General features: G+C 43.1%; 2 protein-coding genes across 3 annotated transcripts; one reads left to right on the forward strand and one right to left on the reverse strand.

Moving 5' to 3' along the window:
* Positions 1–66: 66 nt before the first annotated feature.
* Positions 67–4030, reverse strand: LOC118359652 (protein LSM14 homolog B-like). Of its 2 annotated transcripts, none has more exons than XM_035738238.2 (9): positions 3779–4030; positions 3303–3466; positions 2456–2588; positions 2129–2317; positions 1702–1779; positions 1402–1563; positions 986–1124; positions 696–854; positions 67–585 (listed from the first exon to the last, which is right to left on the reverse strand). In XM_035738238.2, exons 1-8 carry the CDS (start codon positions 3897–3899, stop codon positions 707–709), a joined length of 1134 nt encoding a protein of 377 aa, XP_035594131.1. In that variant the 5' UTR covers positions 3900–4030; the 3' UTR covers positions 67–585; positions 696–706. The 2 variants fall into 2 exon arrangements, with proteins under 2 accessions (XP_035594131.1, XP_035594129.1); XM_035738236.2 differs by having other exon boundaries at positions 700–854; positions 3779–4028.
* Positions 4031–5014: 984 nt separating this feature from the next.
* Positions 5015–18869, forward strand: LOC118359649 (transcription initiation factor TFIID subunit 4-like). Its single transcript, XM_035738228.2, has 16 exons — positions 5015–5246; positions 5401–6195; positions 7998–8146; positions 8238–8363; positions 8456–8584; positions 8674–8796; positions 8916–9005; positions 9097–9339; positions 9680–9815; positions 11525–11639; positions 11756–11925; positions 12061–12191; positions 12464–12589; positions 12705–12761; positions 12963–13082; positions 13813–18869. The coding sequence occupies exons 1-16, from the start codon at positions 5015–5017 to the stop codon at positions 13975–13977; spliced, it is 2907 nt and encodes a 968-aa protein (XP_035594121.2). The 3' UTR covers positions 13978–18869.
* Positions 18870–23726: the final 4857 nt, after the last annotated feature.

The following is a 23726-nucleotide window of genomic DNA, read 5'->3' on the forward strand; positions in this document are numbered from 1 at the left end:
ATGCAAAATATCTGCATTTAAAAACTACAACATCCACCTAGTATCATTGAACAGAGAACAAGTGAATAAGCAATTTCCCATGTTTATTTGCGTTGTAACAATTGAACACTTACTTTCTCAAAATGATAACAAACCAATACATGGGAATTCAATATTTTTAGCAGACATGGTCTGTTTTAATTAAGTTAAGTAATATTTACAATATCATGAAGTATTTTACCCTCACCAGTTTCACCTTCAAATTGACCCCTTGAACAGTTTAGGAAGTTTGCATGTCATCCATTTATCCGAAATACAGAAAAGGATGAAAAGCACAAGCAAATTCAAAACAATGTCAAAAGCCAAAATGTACCTTAGGCTCAAAGAAAATAAAGAAAAAGCAATGCATTTCACTTCTCATATACTTATTCAGGTGTGGGGTCCCAAGAGTAAAAATAAATTCTCATTACAAAACACTTCATGATGGCAGAGAAAAATAATGGAATGCAAAATGTTACATTTTGGTTAACTACAAAAACAAAAGTACATACACGACCAACCACTGTGGCAATTCATGCACAAGGTAACCCAAGCGTCAAACGAGGCCTGCAGGGTTAAAAAAAAATATATATATATATATATTACTAGACTTGCCTGGTTAGACTCAAATCGCAAGCAATATATACCCAGGCTTTTGAATAAACATGCGTCCTTACTCACTTGACCGTCACAGCCTCCCAGTTCGCTGGGAGGGCCGGCGCTGTGCGGACCCTAGCCCTCTGCGGCCGCGGTAGCCCCCACGGAACCTCAGGAAGCTACCAGGAACCCCAAAGGTCTCAACGTTCAGCTTCCTCTCCTCTGCCCTGGTAGTGCGTCTGGGTCATAGTGTAACATGATTAGACAAGCAGAGATTAGTCAGATCTTCATAAGCATTTTGTGACACATGAAATTGACAGCACAATAGATAGTCATGTTCAGAGCACATCTATAAAATAAACATGGTCACCTGGATTTATGGTCTGATGAGATGTTGTCAAAGAAGGATTTGGCCTTGTCATAGTAGCACTTGGGCCCAAATGGATCCCTCTCCACTGTCTTCTCACCAGTGTCTACTTCTGGTTTCTCCTTCCCTTCATCCTGTGTTTCTAGTAAAGATGCAAGCATGGACGAACAATGAACAAAATCATGGTTCTGAAATGCTTGCACATGATACCAAATAATATTTTGGGAGGATACATTTCCGCCAGAGTTATAAGTCCCCTTTTTGCATTAATTTCCCCAATCAGTGATAGCCAAATCATGAGCTAATGGTTGCCTAATGCATGATCACAGTCATGATCAAATTGCCACATTCCTGCAACTACAGTACAAAGCACGAAGGCCCATTGGTTACAGACATGTGGATATTTTAATGCAACCAACCTTTGATGTTCAACTTGTCCTGCATCTCCCGCTCTAGCGCTTCCTTGTCGAACTGGGCATTTGCAGAATCAAAGTCGAAGTCTGACTCAAACTTGAGGGTGCTGGGCATGGAGCTCTTCACAAGAAGCTGGCCCCGATTACGATTCCTGGGCCTACGAGCTCCTGCAGGACAAAAATGGAAAGAATGACAAGTCATTCATTCTAAGGTATGAGAAATTCTATAACAAAATGGTTTACTATACAACCATCCAGAGCAAATTAGATAATGTCCCTTGCCCAAGAGCTAAAAAGGGGGGTCACCTGGTCTCCTCCTTGGTGGTGGCCTGTTCTCGTCATTGGCTTGGGAAGTTGTACGCCGAAGCTGTACATCGGAGCCACCTGATGGTAGAAAACTAGTTGCAAATCACATTACATAGTCCGTTTTACAGTATGAACGCATGTTTGTCAACAGGGGTCATTTTTTATTACATCTACAACTTAACCAGAGCAAACAAGTGAAATGACATCAGTTCAATTCAAAATCAGGCATTATGCCAATGTATACTATGGGAAGTAGTGCATCTTCTACAATGCAAAAGCTGAACACACATTCAGGTCCTTTCTATTTTTCATATTCTACAATGCATTTCTTTATCCTTATTTTACAAGCATAAAGTAAATAGAGGAAATCCCCCATATCAGCCTGAAGTACCACCAGCTCATCCCGGCTTGCTCCCAGTCTGCTTACTGCCTGGTCCAGAACGTCTCTGGGGCTGTGGGCTCCCTCGTGCAGCTCGCTGCATGGGCCTACTGGTCTCCCTGCGCTGCTCCTGAGACAGACTCTGGCCTTTCTTCTGCCCTGTCTCATCTAGAGGCACAGTCTGGACAGCCTGCTCCACCATAGGACCCCTTCTCACTTGAGGGCCATGAGTTCCACCTGAGTAGAATAGGACCAAGAGGGAGGTTATATATCATCATTGGAAACAAGCACCTGATAATGGATTTTATCATTAAAATGAATAGTGTTGGAACATGAATCATCTCCATCAGTTCCCAGTCTTATTCACCGACTCACCCAAACCAAGGGCTGCAGCATACTGCTGGTTGAGTAGATAGTTTGCTGCTAGCTGGTTATATGATGGGATCCTGTAGGGACTGATTGGTCCTGGAGTTGGATTATAGGAGGACGCTGAGGTGCTGAGTGATGACTGAACCCCACCAAAACAAGGAAAGAATACAGCAAATGCATAAATAATTTAGTCGAAACACTGATATTATGGACGGGCTCATGGCATAGCCCTTGATCATGACTCAATTACATTACACATTACACATAAATCATTGGACGAAGACAGTTTTCTGAAGGGAGAGTTTTGTTAACTAAAATCCCCGATGCTCAATCTGAACATTAACGTGTCGCTTGCGGTACAGTATTGGAAGCAGAAGGACTTTAGCTTTCATTACACAACACCGAGAAATACTTTAAAAAGTAAAAACGTTTAAATTTTATAAACTCCCAAGGGCCAGTGTTCCCAAATTGCCATATCTCCATAATACAGCGTTTGTTTACGGAAAACAGAAGACAAGCGACTACCTTTGCTAATTAGCGTGTTCCAAACACCTTTGTGTAAACCAACTCTGGAAATGTGGTGGAAGTGTAGTTTTGTTGGATGGAGGCACCCATAGCTGTATCGATCTGTGCAAAACGGCTACAGTAAGTGTATCTTTAGTATTTGAATGACGTTTTCCCTTGATGAAATGGCCATATGTTTCAAAAGCAGTATCGCAAGCGATGATTGGCGTTTCTTAATGCTAAAACACAGCGTCAGTACTGTAGTTCACACTTTGCAGTCTTGGGCGAAGCTAATGGTTGAGAAGGCAGAATGTCGCTTAGAGTGAGAGGGAGGCAAACGCCTGCCTACCTGCACAATGGCAGTGTCCTGGGGCAGGCCATGGTGGGATTTTGGAGGCTCACACAATGATATGTCTTTGATATCACTTCCTCTGAATATGATGTACTCATAGACGTCGTCTTTGGGAGGGGTTGGCCTGTCTGTGGGTCGGCCCTCTGATCCAAATGACTTCACTGCATATGAACAAGAAAACAATCATGGAAGGTCATTGACAGGCCAAAGCAGATGTTTTACTATGCAATCCATTGACATCTGTACACACAAACTATCCGGTAAAATACAAGAGTAGGCCTAAGTGACCATATTGAAACTTTACTTTCACATCCCACTGCTCGCATTGTCTGTGTTTAAAGTATGGGCTCCATCACCTATTTGTTATGCCACATGTGATCACAATCCCTTATTTTAGGAGCAAACAGGTCTTCTTTGACTCCAACTGCCGTCTGAGAGTGGATATGCTCTCTTTGGCCGCTCGCATAATTTACCTTTTGTCAACACCACTGTCGAATTCACGGTATCGATGGTGTATAAGATGCCCTCATACCGATTTAGAGCTTTGGAAATCAAGCCGATTTTACTGCCGATATAAGGAGTCCCGACGCTCATGGTGGCTGGTGAACTAATGGCAACAAGTAATCGTCAAGTAGCCTAATCTCTGCGTTGTATTTTAAATGTGATTCACATGACAGCAAGGTAATATGCGGCTCATTAGAGGGAATTTATGGACCATCACTCCAAGGTGAGCCATGGGCCACGCCTTCTCATTTACAAGTGCACCTGTGCCTCAAGGGGTCATGGTTGGATTGCATTTGCTGAAGAGTTATAAAAGTTAATTGGAACTTAATCAACTATACTCTATATGTAACAGTTATTGATGGCATATATGCATATTGGCTAAGTGTCGTTGCAAATATGCCGAGTTCATGCAATTTCGTTCTATAATATTTATTGTAGCCCTTAAACTAGGCTACAAAGCCTAACTAGGCTAAATATCAATAGGCTAATCAAAACAAATTTACAATATGACCGAAACCAAGAAATATATGATAATTGTATAGGCCTATAATGTTTTTATTCAACTTTATTAAAATTACATTTAGCCTACACGTTCTCTCTCGAGCGCATTATTGAGGCAATAGCACCAGCATACCAAGTGAACGTTAAAATATCACATGTACATCAATCTCAAACGTATGAATAGGCTACCGTTACATGTCCGCAGTAAAAAAAAAAGTAAATGACAGGTGCTATTGTCCTGCATATGTGTCAGTGTTTGTCAGTGGGCACGAAGCTGGTTGTCCAGTTCTGACAGTCGGCAGCGAGCGCTCGACCAGCGCCCTCGTGCGGGCGGTGACAGCAGCTGTAGGACAGACCGCCTGAAAAACAACGCAGCCATTTTGAGTCGAGAATAAAAGCTCAAAGAAAGCCACTGCATTTCCTCTATAATGATTCAAAATAGTAACAAAACTCGGTAACATAATCGATGTGTGGTTCGTTTCCATTTGGCAACGCTTGCCGCACAAATACCAAATGAAATCCTGTCTGTACTGTCGTCCCAATTTTTTCGCCCGTGCTATATCGCATCCTGCTGCGATTCCTTAAATGTAATTTATAACAATTCATCCCAAACTGTAAATCTAACAATAACCAATCAGAGCACCCTGGAATCCGATGTGAGTGACGGAGTATCCAATCGGTGCATGCGTCTCGAGCGAGTAAAGATGGCGGCGGGCTCCGATTTACTGGATGATGTTTTCTTCAACACAGAGGTGGACGAGAAAGTAGTTAGTGATCTAGTTGGGTCTTTGGAGTCTGAGCTCACGGGGTCGGGTCGTGGAAAGTCTTCAGTTAGGGTCCAGGCTGCAGCAAATCACATTGACAACTCAGCTGTAGGTCGCAATTCCAATTTCCAGGACAGCGAAATGGGACTTTCACAAGAGCTTGCTAAACCAGGTAAAATAGATTACTGGTTAACGTTAGTTTATTCTGGTCACGTTGTTTTTCTGTTTTTGTCTCTTTTAGCCAAACAATTTGACAACTTGCTTATACAGCTACACATGTTCAATTGATAGATATTCCCATCCCTCATCTGTTTCCTCTTTTGTAGGGACTGGCGTGCCAGGGGGGGTCATTAATAGTAGGAGGTCCCAGGGTTCAACCATGTATGCTGCGGTCGGGACAACGGCGGTGGGATCGAGCATGACAGCCGGGCACAGTCCGAGCAAGACTGGGGCAGTCAGTGGTGTGATAACGGAGGTTCCCGATTACGGAGCTGGGACCAGAAAAACTGGGGCGGCTGGTGTACAAACTTTAAATGGAAGGAGCGTTGCGATAAACTCTCATAATTCAGGAAGTGTTGCTGCTTTGGTGAACTCGGAAAGCAGCACTGTGCCCGCCGTCGCGGTTGTCAACAACGGGCCGAGCTCCGTAGTCAAAGGAAACGTAGTCTTACCCTCAACTTCCAGCACAGTCATTCAAACACCTCTTATGCACAATGCTGTCACTTCAACAGTGATATCGTCTCAGCTGTCTGTTCTAAACAGTGTGCCCACTGTCACGCTCGTGAGGCCGCCTATGCAACCCCTCGGAACAGTCACCGCGCAGAGCGGGAGTAATAATACGGTTCTGATACGATCTGTCAATGTTGCCCACCCTGCAAGTTCAGAAGCCCAAATCAACACATTGGAGTCTCCAAAAACGACCACACAAACGACTTCAGAAGTGACCGGCCCCAGTGTTATAGGTAAAAGTCTGGTTTTACAAAATGTGAGGACCTCCATCCCATCGACCATTGCAGCCTGTCCTGGTGGGATAAAGGCGATCGCGCCACAGGTGTTCTCCCCGAGACTTCCGCAACCCCAACAAAATGCTTCAAACATCCAAAACATTCAGCTCCCTCCAGGTAACTTTCATTCTCAGGTGTTTTGACGTAGTAGTAGCCAGTTAGGGAGAAGTCAGCATTAGTTGGCCATTTCTTTGAGGGTACTGTAACTGTACTATAATTTTGCAGGCCAGTTTGTTTTTTTTCTGAATGTGTTCTGTGCATGAAAACATGGTTTTGGTGAGTGTGACATCGTTGTGATGTTTGTGTGTGATTAGGTTCCTCAGATGGAGAGACCAGATGAAACATGCTGTACATAGGAAACATATGACCTGCCATTCTGTCAACTATAATTCAACAATCTAGCTTTTCATGTTAAAGTTAATATTTACTGGTAGTGTTTTGAAATATAATAACCATTCACGTAAATAGTTATAATATTTATGAAAATCTGATGTATAGTGGTGTCCCACTGTTTGGATAGTGGGGCAGGGACATTTTCAGCTATTAAAATGCACAAAATAAACGTTTTAATCAAATTTAAATTTAAATTCACTCATTGGATATTCTAAAATACATTGAAATATATTATTTTAGTTGTTCCTAACATCTGTACATTTATTCTAGATGTTATTTAGCACATAAACAGCATAGGGTGATGATGGATAGAATTAGCAGGAAAGAGAGTAGGAAAGGAAAGGAAGGACAGTGACATGGGAAAGGGAGGATAGAAAAGAGGCACCATTTTGGAAAGGGACAGTGGGGGGTAAAGCTGTGATGTCTCTGATAGATTTTTCACCAAGAGCTTGGAGTGTTCCCAAATACATTTTCCAAGGGCATTGAGAGGGTCTAGTCGAAGGTTGTCTTTAACTTCATTTTTTTTTTATACAGATGGTGTGTTTTCTATAAGCCTCTACAAAGTATAATTGATGATTTCACAAGTGCCAGGTGCAGTGGGCCACTGTGTTCTTAATGAGAAAATAGTGTCCCACTTCATCTACTAAAGTGTCCCACTAGCATTGAAAGACTCTTCATCAAAAGTAGGGCTCTGGTTTTGTTTTAGGGGATGTAGCATCCATTGAATAATAAATGGTTAACTTGTTTTATCATTCAAATGTAGATAAGACATTCATTAATTTAAATAAACATTGCTTGAGTAGGGAGGGGTACACTGATTTTGACTGTCTACATGGCAATCTACCAAAAAGTGTCCCACTAAAGCTGACTTCACCCTATGTCAGTTAGCCACAGTGGAGAGAGGCTACAATGTATTTTGCGGGCAGTGTAAAACACTCTCTGTGAAACAGAAACTTTGTTGCAAACTTGTAGTTAACATTTGAGATGTCATATCAGCTACAGTTGCCATCGCTGCTGCACCTTTGGTTTGTTTATTAGACAAAACTCCATGTGCGTGCGTGTGTGTTTTGCTGTCAGTTGTTTATGCTCCACGAGGACATTGACCTGTGGGAACGTTCTATTGATTCTGTCTACTTGTGTCGTCTGTAAAATCACACACAGGCTACCCTGGCACACATACAATGGACTGATTTGATCAATAGGCACGCTGACACCATAGCACATCATGTAATGTAGTTGCATGCATGTGGCACATTTTCTGTGGGAGTTGCATGTCTCACAGGTTCTGGCTAACAATGCTAGCTCTAGTTAAACTCTCCACTGAGAGCTGAATGTTTTTTGTTGTGACAATAAAAAAGGTACTTTTCTGCCAAGAGTGGCCAACACTGTATTTTCTAACCAAACAAAGTGTTTCCATAGTTATTATTAAGATATTTAACGTTATTTGTATTTAGCAAGTAAGTGTCTCTGTCGATCTATATCCCCTGTTTGACTTCTTACCCCTGACCCCTCCATGCCCTGGTTAGGCATGGTGCTGGTACGCAGTGAGAGTGGGCAGCTTCTGATGATCCACCAGCAGACCCTGGCCCAGATGCAATCCCAGTCCCAGAGCGCCATGACCCCACGGGCAGCCACCCCCACCAGCACTCCCCCTGTCCAGATCACTTCTGTACAGGTGCACACACACACTAATCATTAATTACCTACAGTGATGGAGAGATCACAGTGTGAACCCCTGAACCCTTGTCCTCTCCTCTGTCCTGCAGGCTCCAGGGACGCCCATGATGTCCCGTCAGGTGACCCCCACCACCACCATCACTAAGCTGGGCTCCACGGCCCAGACTACCGTCCAGGCCACCACCACCCTCCAGAGGCCTCCTGTACTACAACAGGTAGGTACACAACTCATCCCCCTCTTCAATTCTCTTCAATCTCCCCCTTAGTCTCATTTCATACCCTGCTTCCTCTTTCCCACCTCCTATAGAACACCATTATGCTGGGTGGAGCGGCCGCCACCTCAGGTCAGGCTCCAGTGCAGCCTTGCTCGGCAGCAGTCACCCATAGAGCAGGGACCCCTGGGACACCAGGTGCCCCCACGGTCGTTTCTACCATGGTGAGACAACACTCATCTCCCTCCTTCCGACATTTATCTACTCCTAAATAGTCATGCAGTGGTCCTAACTTGTGTATATGTGTGTTTAGGAGATCCTGGAAAATGTGAAGAAGTGTAAGAACTTCCTGTCCACGCTGATCAAACTGGCATCCAGCGGGAAGCAGTCGTCTGAGACCACAGCCAACGTCAAGGAGTTAGTCAAGAGCCTGCTGGTACACCTTTCTATCTGTTTGGCCATCTGTCTGGCCATATGTGTCGGTCTCTTGCATTCACTCTCACTGTTTTTCTCACTTTATCTTTCTATGTTGTCTGTTTTTTTCTACCACCACAGGAGAGTAAGATCGAAGCGGAGGACTTCACCAGTCGGTTATACCGGGAGCTCAACTCCTCTCCTCAGCCATATCTCGTGCCTTTCCTCAAGGTGAGACTGATGGCTGTTCCCTTATCTAATGTAGCTAGCTATACACTCAAATAAATAGAGAATGATTTGTGCTCTTCCTCCCCATCTCCAGAGGAGTCTTCCTGCACTGCGTCAAATGACCCCAGACTCGGCAGCCTTCATCCAGCAGAGCCAGCTGCCTCACACTGGCGCCCAGCCTGCCGCCCCCTCCAAGGCCTTGACTGCTGCGGTGCTGGGGGGCACGTCCACGGCACAGAACTCCCGTCTCAACAGTAGTAGCCCTGGGGCCAAGGGGACCATGCACCAGTCTCCTGTTATCAGCCTGGCCCAGACACCTCATAGCAAGCCTGGCCTGGTATACTATATCCTAATGATACTCCACTCAGTGTTTCCTCTGTTGTATGGGTAGGGTGCCTTGTTGTTTTAATGTAATGGGAAGTCTATATGACTGTATGTTATGTTGAGGGATGACCCCAAGTGTATCGCCTGATTACGGGTCCACCATAGTTGGTGGAAACATGCTGGAAAGGACTATGTGAAAAGGAAATACCCGAGCCTGCACAGTAAGGTTCAGGTCTGCACTCTTTCTTTCTCTCTGGCCTCTCTCGCTTTCTCTCTGTTTTCTCTCTCTCTCTCTCTCTCTGGTCTCACTCTCTATGGCCTCTCTCTGCCTCTCTCTGTCTCTGTGTGTGTAGATGGTGCCTCAGCAGCAGGGGGCAATGGGGAGGCCTCAGGTGACTCTGGCCCAGTCACCCATGGTTACGCTCCGAGGCCAACCCCACAGTCACATCATCATGGGGCAGCCGCAGGTGGTCAGACCGCTTCAGACAGGTGTGTGTGTTTTGTATTTTCTGTGTCCTTTCTTATCCCATTACAATCTTAGCCCTGTCGAAGCCGGTGGGGTGGGGGGAGTATTCAGAAATGTGAAAAGTATTCAGACCCATCGACTTTCTCCACATTCTGTTACCTTAGTCTTTTTCAGAAGTATTCAGACTGTTTACTCAGTACTTTGACGCACCTTTGCCAGCGATTACAGCCTCGAGTCTTCTTGGGTATGACACTACAAGCTTGGCACACCTGTATTTGAGGAGTTTCTCCCATTCTTCTCTGCCATTTCTTTCAAGCTCTGTTAGGTTAGATGGGGAACGTCGCTGCACAGCTATTTTTAGGTCTCTCCAGAGATGTTCGATCAGGTTCAAGTCCAGTCTCCGGCTAGGCCACTCACTTTTATTGAGGAGATGGAAGAACCTTCCAGAAGGACAACCATCTCCACAGAGGAACTCTGGAGCTCTGTCAGAGTGACCATCGGGTTCTTGGTCACCTCCCTGACCAAGGCCCTTCTCCCCTGATTGCTCAGTTTGGCCGGGCGACCAACTCTAGGAAGAGTCTTGTTGGTTCCAAACTTCTTCCATTTAAGAATGATGAAGGCCACTGTGTTCTTGGTGACCTTCATTTCAGCAGAAATGTTTTGGTACCCTTCCCCATATCTGTGCCTCGACATAATCCTGTCTCGGAGCTCTACGGACAATTCCTTCGACCTCATGGCTTGGTTTTGCTTTGTCATTATGGGGGATATTGTGTACAGATTGATGAGGAAAACAATTCATTTAATCAATTTTAGAATAAGGCTCTAACGTAACAAAATGTGGGAAAAGTTCAGGGGTCTGAATATTTCAGAATGCTCTGTATACTTCCATTCATTTTTTTCAACTGGTACGAGGGACCTTCAGATGTGTCTTGTGAGGCAATGCTAATTAGATTTTCGCTGGGGCGCAGACATTGACTCTATCTGCATTTTGCCTGTGTGTTTGTTGCATGCGTTTGTGTACTCGTCATAGATGAACATTCTAATAGAAATATAATTTATACAAAAGATAAAATATACTATGGGCCGAATAGTACTTTGTATTACCTGATTTAATTGTATTATTTAATGCTTTGATACCATCACTGTAGAATGTGATACGACACCTGTGCAGGATTGGATCTTTCCTGTGTGAGGTATTTTTCCCTCTGGGCTGTGAGGCTCTGGGACAAAGACCCACAGTGTGAACAATGCCAGTTAGCAGTGTCCATGATCGAAGGCGACAGACAGAAAGAAGTGTACTGGTTCTGTCTGTGGCCAGCTGCTATTAGCTAGTGGAGATGGCAGTAATATGATAAGTGCTGCTGCTGTGGGTGTGTATGTGTGTCCGGTGTCCTCCTGGCTTTCCTTGCTGGCTTCACTGACCGAGGACTATATTGAAACACTTCCCCTTGTGACATATGTATATAACTGCATGCTATATTGATAAAGTGTATTGATGGATGGGGTTTTGAGGGACCCATGGAAAGCTCTCCATCTGTGAAATGTGTTCTTCCGCCATCTCTCTTCCTCTTGACGTCCGCTTCTCTTTTCTGCTCACAACAACTCTACCAAGAAAAAGTGAATGATTTATTACTGAGTTATGATATACAATGTGAAAGGGTTGGGAGGTTAAATAAAAATATAGTGTCTCTGTTATGTAACTGTCCCCTCACTTTCTCCTGCTCTCTCTCAGTTCCTGTAGTGAAGCAGGCTCTAGCACCAGGTGCCAAGGTAACGCTGGGGCCCCAGTCTATGCTCTCTGTAGTACTGAAGAACAGGCAGAAGGAGGCAGGCGGAGGAACCTTCAAGTAAACACACATATACATACACACACACTCATAGACATACATGTCCAAATCAGATGATTTTGGAATTCTTCAAGTGAAAATGAGGCCTTCTAAACAGTTTCTCTCCCTCCATTCAGGGATGATGATGATATAAATGACGTGGCCTCTATGGCTGGAGTCAACCTATCAGAGGAGAGTGCCCGCATTCTGGCAACCAACTCTGAGCTGGTCGGTATGGTGACTCGCTCTTGTAAAGACGAGGCCTTCCTCTACACCTCCTCACTAACCCAGAGAGTACATGAGATAGGTGAGACACACACACACACACACACACACACACACACACACACACACACACACACACACACACACACACACACACACACACACACACATTCTGTACCTAAAATCTATGACATCTCCTGTCCTCTTGTTGTAACAGGCGGGAGGTTAGGGGTGACTGACCTGGGGCCGGAGGTGATCAGCTACGTGTCCCATGCAACACAGCATCGGCTGCAGAACCTGCTGGAGAAATTGACGGTGGTGGCGCAGCAGAAAAGCATCACCTTCAAGGTGAATGAACACAGCTTCTGTGGGTGTTTGTGTGGAAGAGGTTCACTAGTAAAGTTATTTCATGAGCTATTTAAGTTGTATATATATTTAGTCAAAACCAGTTTGTTATTTGGTATTTGATCTTCACTGGCGCTCATTGCAACAGTTTTTTGCAAAAAGTGCTGAAATAATTTGATGATGCCAGTGATAATATCTGATTGAACCATTTTACCCTTGTAATTCATTATTTATCTTTCCCCTCTCCCTCCCATCTCTCTCTCGCTCTCCTTCAGGAGGAGGATAGGTGTGAACAGGTGAGTGACGTGCGAGCACAGCTGAAGTTCTTTGAGCAGCTGGATCAGATGGAGAAACAGAGGAAGGAGGAGCAGGAGAGAGAGATCCTGATGAAGGCAGCTAAGGTAACTAACTCTCCACCAGAGGCAGTAATGTATAGCTGTTTATGCCATCTAGTGGTCATATACTATAAGTGCTAGTAGTGTTGATACTGAATACTGTGCCTCTTTCTTCCCCCAGTCTCGATCACGACAAGAGGACCCAGAGCAGCTTCGGCTTAAACAGAAGGCTAAAGAGGTAAGAGTACAGGCTGGTGAAGCTGTATACATGGTGTGTGTAACATGTTGTATGTGAATGAATTGTAGTGTTTCTCATACTCTTTGTGTGTCAATATGTTAATTTATAGTGGGTGCCGGTATGTGTGGTCATGTGTCTGTCTTCAGGCAAAGTAGTCTTGTATTGTAATGCCTGTTCCCTCTCTCTGTGTGTGTGGTCTAGATGCAGCAGCAGGAACTGAATCAGATCAGGCAGAAGGAGGCCAACATGACGGCCCTGGCAGCCATCGGCCCCAGGAAGAAAAGGAAAATGAACTCCCCTGTCAGCGGAACCGGGGCTGAGGTAGAGTACCATAACCAAACATAGACTTGTACTCTGGGCTAGATCATTGACTCCTGATCAATTACATTAATTTATAAAGCCCTTCTTACATCAGCTGATGTCATAAAGTGCTGTACAGAAACCCGAACCAGGCTATGAGGGGGGGCCAGTCCTCTTCTGGCTGTGCCGGGTAAAGATTATAACAGAACATGGCCCAAATGTTCATAGATGACCAGCATGGTCAAATAATAATAATCACAGTGGTTGTATAGGGTGCAACAGGTCAGCACCTCAGGAGTAAATGCTGTCTCTAGAGAGTTTAAAACGGCAGGTCTGGGATAAGGTCAGGGTTCCATAGCCGCAGGCTGAACAGTTGAAACTGGAGTAGCAGCACACCCAGGTGGACTGGGGACAGCAAGGAGTCATCAGGACAGGTAATCATGAGGCATGATCCTCGGGCTCAGGGAGAGAGAGGGGGGGAGAGAGAAAATATATACTTAAATTCACACAGGACACCGGATAAGGCAGGAGAAATATTCCAGATATAACAGACTGTCTCTAGCCCCCCGACACAAACTATTGCAGCATAAATACTGGAGGCTGAGACAGTATCCTAATGGATATTAACAAAGAAAATAATGCTTTTTAGATGATAGCACCCTATCATACACATATCTTTGAAGATCAAATGGACTTTACTTCCTCTATCTTCCCCCACCTCTCTCCCCTTTTTCCTCCTCTTTCTCTTCAGGACTTGTGCTCTGGTCCCTCTCCGTCAGGTGGGTACAGTAGCGGAGGCTCCAGGCCTCAGCGCCAGCGCATCACCCGGGTTAACCTCAGGGACCTGCTCTTCTGTCTGGAAAATGAGAGGGAGACCAGCCGCTCACACCTGCTCTATAAAGGCCTCCTCAAATAACACAGGGAGACCGGACATGCCCAATAATGCTTTTCTAAGGGACAAGAAATGAATGAGACTAACCAAGTCACTCACCTCCCGAACAGACAGAGACCAGCCACTCCCTATAGCACCTCCCCTAGAGACAATAGCACCTCCCTCAAAGGGCAAGATAGACCAGCTACCCTTGATGGTACCGTCTCTTCTTCTGTGCTCTCCTAGAATCATGACATCCTAGACTAGAGGAGAGACCAATGACACCTGGAAAATGAATCATTAGCTGAACCCTACACTCCCTCCTCAAGAGAGACCAGGCTGTTGCAGCTGTGAAACAATGAGTTGTTGGGACTGACCTATCAAACTAGCTCTTCTGGCCTTCTTCGCGATTGCCTGATCCCTCCTGATGACCCAGTTGGACATGTAAACTTCCAATAAAGTTGGAAGTCCCACCTAGTTGACCACATTAAAATGGTGGATGCCCCCAATGGCGCTGCCTATGCTAATACGGCCTTTTGTCCACTAGAGGCCTCAATCATTCTCCATGTTAGAGACCTGCTACTGGCAACCAGGAACCCTCCCATACACTCCTCTGGAGGGGAAATGCTCTTATTTGTGAGGTCTCCTTTGGGTCTGGAAATATCCTCATGTTTTGCAGTAGGGACATGCATTAGCTTTTCCATCCTTTCACCTCATGCAATATATGATTAGACGTTCTTTAGAAAGATCCCCAGCTAGGGGACTTTTTAACATGTTTAACCAACAAATGTATAAACCTGCAGGAGTAACGTCAAATACCTGACGATACAGAGACTGCATTTTGTTGAGGAGACGTTTTATTTTTCCTATTTTCTAGTCATTCATTCTAGTGCTCTTTTACTGACTGAGGATTATTTTAATTTGACTGGTATTCCTCTTCCACCGAGCTGCCTTGCAGCCATAATAAGCCATATTAATCATACATCTCTAACTCTCCACCTCTGATGACAGAACTCCTTCTCAATCAGTCAATTTTCCACAGAGATTTTAGACTTGTTTGATTTCTGCTTTAGCGTCTCTTCCCAGGTGCTTGTGTGTTGGACTTTGTTTTTAATCACTTATAATGAATATTTATTTTGTCAGCATGTCTGTTGATAACATTTTGTACATGTTTATGCATACATGAAAACATACACACAAACACATCCTATGGAAGCCGTCGGTAAATTGTAGGTTTTTATCAGTAGACCGTGTGAAGAAATTGATATACAATATATATATATATTTTCAGAGGAGTAATGTAAAACAATTTACATTAATTAATTGATGCAACAATGAAAAGTGAGACTGATGCAAAGTTGGCAATAGATAGCGTTTATTATTGATGGGAGGCCATTGCTAGCTGCCACGGTGATGTGGGATGGAATGCAGAATATGGTATACAGAATGCACCCCCGAACGATCCGTTTTTTAATCAAGCTGTCGGTCAGAAGCATACACCCACTTTGTGTATTCTTTGTATTTCTTAGCGCACATACTAATTGGTTGGTTGTTAAGCTTTTGGATGGTATTGATGAAACCTTTCAGACTGTACATATTTTTCACTACCGTAGCCTCTAGCAGCTGTTCCACATCTGTCCCTTTATCCATGTTCTATCAGAGAACTGTTTTTAGTGAAAAACCTGAAGCAGATTACTTCTTATTAATATCTTGTACATTTTGCACAGCCACTTGTTAATATGTAAATATTCTAATTGAAATAATGTTTTTTAATTGCAATTGTTTTATAGATGATTGAGAGAGAATGATCTCCTTCATTAAAAAAATGTAAAATAGTACCACGACCTATCGGTGGATCTTGCCAATGCCTGTGTTTTATAGTTTGTCTTATACAGTGGTTATCAACTTTATTAGCCCAAAGACAGATGGGCTCCAATGATGTAGCTATGATGAATGATTTACATTTGAATTAATATAGTTCCTGAGTTAAAGTGCATAATTCTTCCACCTGAGGGCACTATTTTGTCACAATCTCTATGTCCCTCAAACAGAGCGAGGCAGCATCAGGCAGAAAACCAAATGAATTAGCTTTGTCTTTGGGAGTGAGACCGATCTCACCTGTATCTATGTGGACGTGATCCAAGTCAATGCCGCCAAAGTCACACACGTGTGAATGGAGTTCACAAAGTGAAAGTCTTTTGGGGGAGTATTTTAAGATGCTACAAATTTTCAAAGCTGAATGCCCGGGGATATGACAGTGGTAAGTTCCTGAGGTGATTTCTCCCAATTCCACCCCTGCATATGGCTCTATCAGTACAGCAGCCTTTGGTGCATACCGTCAGTTTCCAAACTCTCCCCGTAGCTCAGCAACAGATATGAGTTGAGAATGCCAGACTGATAAGAGATTTTATGAGCAACACTAGCTAGCCAAACAGCACCAGGAGTCATGTCTCTGGCTGTGCTCTGGCTCCAGTGACTTTGAGAATGCAGGCTGTTGATCTTTACGTACACACCACTGGGTTACTACAGACACTCAGACACACACAGTTGGGCAGCTCATTGAGGGCTCACAGTAAAGCGTACAGAGTCATGTCCCTGTTTCAGATAGTGTGGATATTAGGCTTATGGAGTTTGTTTCTGTTCACTCTGCAGACACAGTAGATTCCTTTGAATCCCTGTGTTTTCACCCAGTCTATATCCCATACTTGGGCAGCATCGCAAGTCTACCCAAATACTTAGTTGAAGTTGGAAGTTTACATACACCTTAGCCAAATACATTTCAACTCAGTTTTAAACTATTCCTAACATTTAATCAGAGTACAAAAATCCCTGTTTTAGGTCAGTTAGGATCACTACTTTATTTTAAGAATGTGAAATGTCAGAATAATATTAGTGATTTCTTTCATCTCATTCCCAGTGGGTCAGAAGTTTACATACACTTGATTAGTATTTAGTAGCATTGCCTTTAAATTGTTTAACTTGGGTCAAATGTTTCGGGGAGCCTTCCACAAGCTTCCCACAATAAGTTGGGTGAATTTTGTCCCATTCCTCTTGACAGAGCTGGTGTAACTGAGTCAAGTTTGCAGACCTCCTTGATCGTACACACTTTTTCAGTTCTGCCCACACATTTTCTATGGGATTGAGGTCAAGGCTTTGTGATGGCCACTCCAATACTTTGACTTTGTTGTCCTTAAGCCATTTTGCATCAACTTTGGAAGTATGCTTGGGGTCATTGTTCTCTTGGAAGACCCATTTGCGACCAAGTTTTGACTTCCTGACTGATGTCTTGAGATGTTGCTTCAATATATCCACAATTTTCTCTCCTCATGATGCCGTCTATTTTGTGAAGTGCACCAGGCACTCCTGCAGCAAAGCACCCCCACAACATGATGCTGCCACGCCCGTGCTTCACGGTTGGGATGGTGTTCTTCGGCTTGCAAGCATCCCCCTTTTTCCTATAAACATAACGGTTGTCATTATGGCCAAACAGTTCTATTTTTGTTTCATCAGACCAGAGGACATTTCTCCAAAAAGTACGATCTTTGTCCCCATGTGCAGTTGCAAACCGTAGTCTGGCTTTTTTATGGTGGTTTTGGAGCAGTGGCTTCTTCCTTGCTGAGCGGCCTTTCAGGTTATGTCGATATAGGACTGGTTTTACTGTGGAAATAGATACTTTTTTTACCTGTTTCCTCCAGCATCTTCACAGGGCCCTTTGCTGCTGTTCTGGGATTGATTTGCACTTTTCACACCAAAGTACATTCATCTCTAGGAGACAGAACGCATCTCCTTCCTGAGCGGTATGACGGCTGCGTGGTCCCATGGTGTTTATACTTGCGTACTATTGTTTGTACAGATGAACGTTGTACCTTCAGGCGTTTGGAAATTCCTCCCAAGGATGAACCAGACTTGTGTAAGTCTACAATTTTTTTCTGAGGTCTTGGCTGATCTTTTGATTTTCCCATGAATCAAGCAAAGAGGCACTGAGTTTGAAGTAGGCCTTGAAATACATCCACGGGTACACCTCCAATTGACTCAAATTATGTCAATTAGCCTATCAGAAGCTTCTAAAGCCATGACATCATTTTCTGGGATTTTCCAAGCTGTTTAAAGACGCAGTCAACTTAGTGTATGTAAACTTCTGACCCACTGGAATTGTGATACACTTAGGTTGGAGTCATCACTGTATGTAAACATCTGACTTTAACTGTATATGTTCATAATTTCTGAGTAATCTTACATATTGCCTTGCACATATCTAATTTAATTGGCAGAAATATGTTAGCAGGTTGAATCACCAAGGAGCCAAACCCCTCTGAGCAGTGGGGCTGAGAGAGAGAGACAGTAGTTTGTTTGGATAGATCCCTACTGATGACTTTCATCCACTGAGTGGTTTTTTTTATCAGTGGGAGAGGATTAGACAGCGATACTCTTCAGTAAACAGAGTATTTTTGGGATCTCAGTCGGAGTCTCAATTTACTGTTGAGAGTTAGAATACACAAGGTGCAATTTCGAAACTTGGTTACAGCAGTTTTGCACGTGTTATATCACTCACTGACTGTCACTCAATTAGCTCATGAACGTTAAAATATTTTTGATTGGGAAATGAGTTAGTCTAGACAGATTTTTAGACTTGTAATAATCATGCCAGAATTACCGACCGGGCATGCAGGGCAAGTGCCCAGGGGCCCTGACCTCCAGGGGGCCCCAATGATTTTGTTAGTCAATCTCACTCAGATATAATATTAATAACCTACCATAAGTCATGGCAAAATGTGTGGAATTGCTGGAAATTTGCTGTCAAATTCATTTGTTTACATAATACTTTTTCTGCAAATAGATCCCTCAGCATGTATTAAATTGAACAAAAATATAAACGCAACATGTAAAGGGTTGGTTCTATGCTTAATGAACTGAAATAAAAAGATCCCAGAAATGTTCCATATGCACAAAAAGTTATCTCCAATTTTGTGCACAAATGTGTGTGCAAATTTGTTAGTGAGCATTTCTACTTTGCCAAGATAATCCATTCACCTGACAGGTGTGGCATATCAAGAAGCTTGCATGCTTAAACAACGTGATCATTACACAGGTGTGTCTTGTGCTGGAGACAACAAAAGGCCACTTAAAATGTTCAGTTTTGTCACACAACAGAATGCCACAAATTTCTGAAGTTTTGGGGGAGAATGCAATTGGTATGCTGAATGCAGGAATGTCCAACAAGAGTTGTTGCCAGAGAATTACATGTTAATTTCTCTACCATAAGCCACCTCCAATGTTTATAGAATTTGGCAGTACGTCCAACCGGCCTCATAACTGCAGACCAGGTGTAACCACGCCAGCCCAGGAACTTCACATCTGGCTTCTTCACCTGTAGGATTGTCTGAGACCAGCCACCTGGACAGCTGATGAAATTGTGGGTTTGCACAACCAAAAAAGTTCTCCAGAAACCATTTCAGAAAATCGCTTCTGTATGCTCGTTGTCCTCACTAGGGTCTTGACCTGACTGCAGTTTGGTGTCGTAACCGACATCAATGGACAAATGCTCACCTTCAATGGCCACTGGCACGCTGGAGAAATGTGCTCTTCATGTATAAATCCTGTTTTCAGCTGTACCTGGCAGATGGCGTTGTGTGGGTGAGCAGTTTGCTGATATCAATGTTGTAAACCAAGTGCCCAATGGTGGCAGTGGGTTATGGTATGGGCAATTATAAGCTACTGACAACGAAAACAATTGCATTTTATCGATGGCAATTTGAATCCACAGAGATATCGTGATGAGATCCTGAGGTCCACTGTCGTGCCATTCATCTGCCGGCATCACCTTCCAACAGGACAACGACTGCAAGCACACAGCCAATGCAGGAGTGGCTCCGGGACAAATCTCTGAATGTCCTTGAGTGGCCCAACCAAAGCCCGGACCTGAACCTGATCGAACAGGTTAGCAATAGCTGTGCAGCAATGCTCCCCGTCCAACCTGACAGCTTGAGAGGATCCGCAGAGAAGAATGGGAGAAACTCCTCAAATAAAGGTGTGCCAAGCTTTTAGTGTCATACCCAAGGAGACTCGATGTTGTAATCATTGCCAAAGGTGTCTCAACAAAGTACTGAGTAAAGGGTCTAAATACTTTTTTTATTTTTATAAATTAGCAAACATTTCTAAAAACCTGTTTTTGCTTTGTCATTATAGGATATTCTGTGTAGATTGATGAGGGAAAAAAATGAATGAATACATTTTTGAATAAGGCTGTAATGTAACAAAATGTGGAAAAAGTCAAGGGGTCTGAATACTTTCCCAAGGCACTGTACTGATAACATTATTTTGCATGACCTGCATTCTTTTTTGTTGTTGCTGTTTTGATAGCCCACTATATCAAGCAGAGCAGGCAGTCAAAATAACACTGAATCAAAGTTGGGACAAGCTGTTTCTTAACTTTTATGTTAAAATATCTTATGTTAAAATATCTCATGTAAACTATCAATCCCCTTTCCCTCAAGAATGGTCTACCATATAGCCAGTTATGCAGGGTTAAACGAATCTGTGGCCACCATTTTGACATCAATGCTAAAAAAATGACAGATACATTTAAAATGAGATGCTACAAGGACAAAACTCTTGATGCTGCAATGATGAAAATATCTCCAAAACCAAGAGAGGAATTACTAAAAACTCAACCAAAGCAGAAAAACAACACAACCATCTTTTGAACTAAGCACACCAAGGGTTCTGAGAATTTTTTTACATTTTATTTATCTGTTATTTCACTAGGTAAGTTGACTGAGAACAGGTTCTCATTTGCAGCAATGACCTGGGGAATATTTACATGGGCGAGGAGGGGGATGAATGAGACAATTGTAAAACTGGGGATTATTAGGTGACCGTGATGGTATGAGTGCAATATTGGGAATTTAGCCAGGACACCGGGGTTAACACCCCGACTCTTACAATAAGTGCCATGGGATCTTTAATGACCTCAGAGAGTGAGGACACCCATTTAACATACCATCAGAAAGATGGCACCCAGTTTTAGACCAGAGGAAAGAATGCCTCCTACTGGCCCTCCAACACCACTTCCAGCAGCTGGTCTCCCATCCAGGGACTGACCAAGACCAACCCTGCTTAGCTTCAGAAGCAAGCCAGCAGTGGTATGCAGGGTGGTATGCTGCTTGCTTGCACACCACCCAAAATGAAAGCAATCCTGAAAAAGCACTGGCATATTCTTCAATCAGAAAACAAAATCGCACACTGGTGGTCTATAAGCGTGTTCGCACTCCTGGAAATAGCTTGGTGAGATCTGACATGCCCCCTGAGCCCACTCAGACACTCTAGACACCTATCCCAAATGGGAACTACAAATGTGGCTCATGCGCACAGTGCAATAGCACTATAAAAACGTCTTTCTTCAGACACCCACATACAGGTCGAAAGATCCCTGTTAGGGGTATCATCTCATGCAAGACCAAGTAATCTATCTCATCACCTGTTCATGTGGAAAAGCCTATGTAGGACAAACGAAAAGACAATTAAAACAACGCAGAGCTGAACACCACAGCTCAATCAGGTGTAAGAACACAGACTATCCAGTAGCAGCTCACTTTGTTGAAGCTAACCATCCCATCTCCTCCCTCAAATACACAGGCATTGAGCATGTTGCTCTACCAAGGAGATGAGGTAACATGGAGATCCTACTAATACAAAGGGAGGCTTACTGGATATCCTCTCTAAAAACGTCGTCCCCTAGTGGTCTGAATATTGACTTTGACCTCAGGTCCTAATGAACAAATTGTTCCTTTATGAACAAGTCTAATAAATGTATATATTCTTTCTACAGCTCAGTCGCGTACACCTAATATGTTCCCCCTGTTTGATGATGCTCATTATAAATTAATTATACATTAAGGTTGAACCAAAAGATTACATGTAAATATGAAACGAAATATGAAAAATACATTTAATATGCCATATACTATTTTTTAACAGTTTCACAAATTAATTTTAATAAACTTAATCATTATGATCCACCCTTCACTATTGCCATTGGTTGCACTAATTGCACTGTTTGTCTACATAACCTGGTTCAAGTATTCATGACATTACCCTGAGGAAAGCACAGTGATGCCAAATGTTGGTAAATACCCATTCAATTGCTGGGAGTTCATACATGGAGTGTGCGACTTTCTTTATTTTGATAGTTTATTGTTTATTCGTTGTTAGTCAGCACCTCCACACAAACTATTTTTCTGGGTGTGCGCCAGCTCATGTTTAAAAATATCTAGTGTTACAATATAAAAATGTCAATTTGGTCGCCATTTTTGAAATCATTTTTGCAGAAATCAGGTCTCCAGAAAGGGATTCATCTATGGACACAACAGATAAGTTACACTTGTTTTAGATTCAATATCCTTACCTGCACAGTTGACCTTTATCTTGTCAACTCTAAGCAATCTACGTTTTGTTCCAGACAAAATTGATTCAGTTTTTCCTAAATGTATTGACAATTTGTTGTCAGTCAACCAATCTCTACAAAATGCAAAACTTACTAAGGGTTTCCTCTATGTAAACTGTATCCTTCCCTGATACCAGTATGGCTGAATCATCAGCATAAAGCAGGAGTTTGAACTTTATTGTATCTGGCATATATAAAATAAGCGAGGCCCTGCGGTGCTCCACAGGATATTTATTTGGCCTCCGACAAAACATCATCAACATTACATACTTCTGTTCTGTTGGTCATATAAGACCTAAACCAATTCACTGCTTCATGTCACCAATTGAGCATGTTTGGGATGCTCAGTATTGACAGTGTGTTCCAGTTCCCACCAATATCCAGCAATGTTGCACAGCCATTGAAGAGGAGTGGGACAACATTCCACAAGCAACAGCCTGATCAACTCTATGCAAAGGAGATGTGTCATGCTGCATGATATAGTGGTCACACCAGATACTGACTGGTTTTCTGATCCACGCCCCTACTTTTTTTAAAGCTATCTGTGACCAACAGATACATATCTGTATTCCCAGTCATGTGAAATCCATAGATTAGGGCCTAATGAATGTATTTAAATTGACTGATTACCTCATATGAACTATAACTCAGTACAATCATTGAAATTGTTGCATTTTTATTTTTGTTCAGTGTAAATTGTAGTTGTCCCTGTGCTCAGTTAATGTGCAGCGGCTAATTATATAGCTAATAGGCTATGTGTTTGTAGATAGACTGAGGTGAATGAACCCTGGCTACCGCTCTGCACACACAAGCACAAATGCACATACACATGTGGACCACCCCCCCACCCTCACACACACACATCCTGCCGTGCCACACAGACCAATAAACACACTTTAAATATTTAAAATAAACGTTACATGGTTTTGAAATCAGTCAGACAACTCCTGCAACTTTACAGTTTTACATCTCACTCAGGGGGGAAAAAACTGTTCTGGCAATAAGTCATCAAGGGATTTTAATTATTGGTGTCCTTTTATTAAGACAGTTGCACTGCAATAAATACATATTTCTTGATAATTAATTGCTCAACATGAGCAACCATTAGAGAAATAACAACATCAATTGTGTCATCATCGGAGCCTTCCCCTGCTGCTGAATGCTAAGAATGCAAAGTCGCTCTGCTTGCAGGTATGTTCATTCTCAGAAAACAAGAGAGAGAGAAAGAGAGAATATCTAGGAGGAGTGGAAGTCCCTTAGGGCCCAGAAACAACCTCTTCGTGCCTCCTCCACACATAATTGAACAAATTAGCCATGAACAGCTGTTAGCTGTTAAAATGACCCGCTTTCA

This window comes from Oncorhynchus keta, chromosome 27 (assembly GCF_023373465.1).
Source record: "Oncorhynchus keta strain PuntledgeMale-10-30-2019 chromosome 27, Oket_V2, whole genome shotgun sequence".
Taxonomy (NCBI): Eukaryota; Metazoa; Chordata; class Actinopteri; order Salmoniformes; family Salmonidae; genus Oncorhynchus; species Oncorhynchus keta.

Coding starts and splice junctions, on each gene's coding strand:
- LOC118359652 (XM_035738238.2), bottom strand. CDS start 3,899: ATGAGCGTCGGGACTCCTTATATCGGCAGTAAAATCGGCTTGATTTCC. Junction 1,564..1,701: donor ACCACCAAGGAGGAGACCAG/GTGACCCCCCTT, acceptor TTTGTCCTGCAG/GAGCTCGTAGGCCCAGGAAT. Junction 1,125..1,401: donor GGACAAGTTGAACATCAAAG/GTTGGTTGCATT, acceptor CATCTTTACTAG/AAACACAGGATGAAGGGAAG.
- LOC118359649 (XM_035738228.2), top strand. CDS start 5,015: ATGGCGGCGGGCTCCGATTTACTGGATGATGTTTTCTTCAACACAGAG. Junction 9,006..9,096: donor ATCTCGTGCCTTTCCTCAAG/GTGAGACTGATG, acceptor CCCCATCTCCAG/AGGAGTCTTCCTGCACTGCG. Junction 9,340..9,679: donor CTCATAGCAAGCCTGGCCTG/GTATACTATATC, acceptor CTGTGTGTGTAG/ATGGTGCCTCAGCAGCAGGG.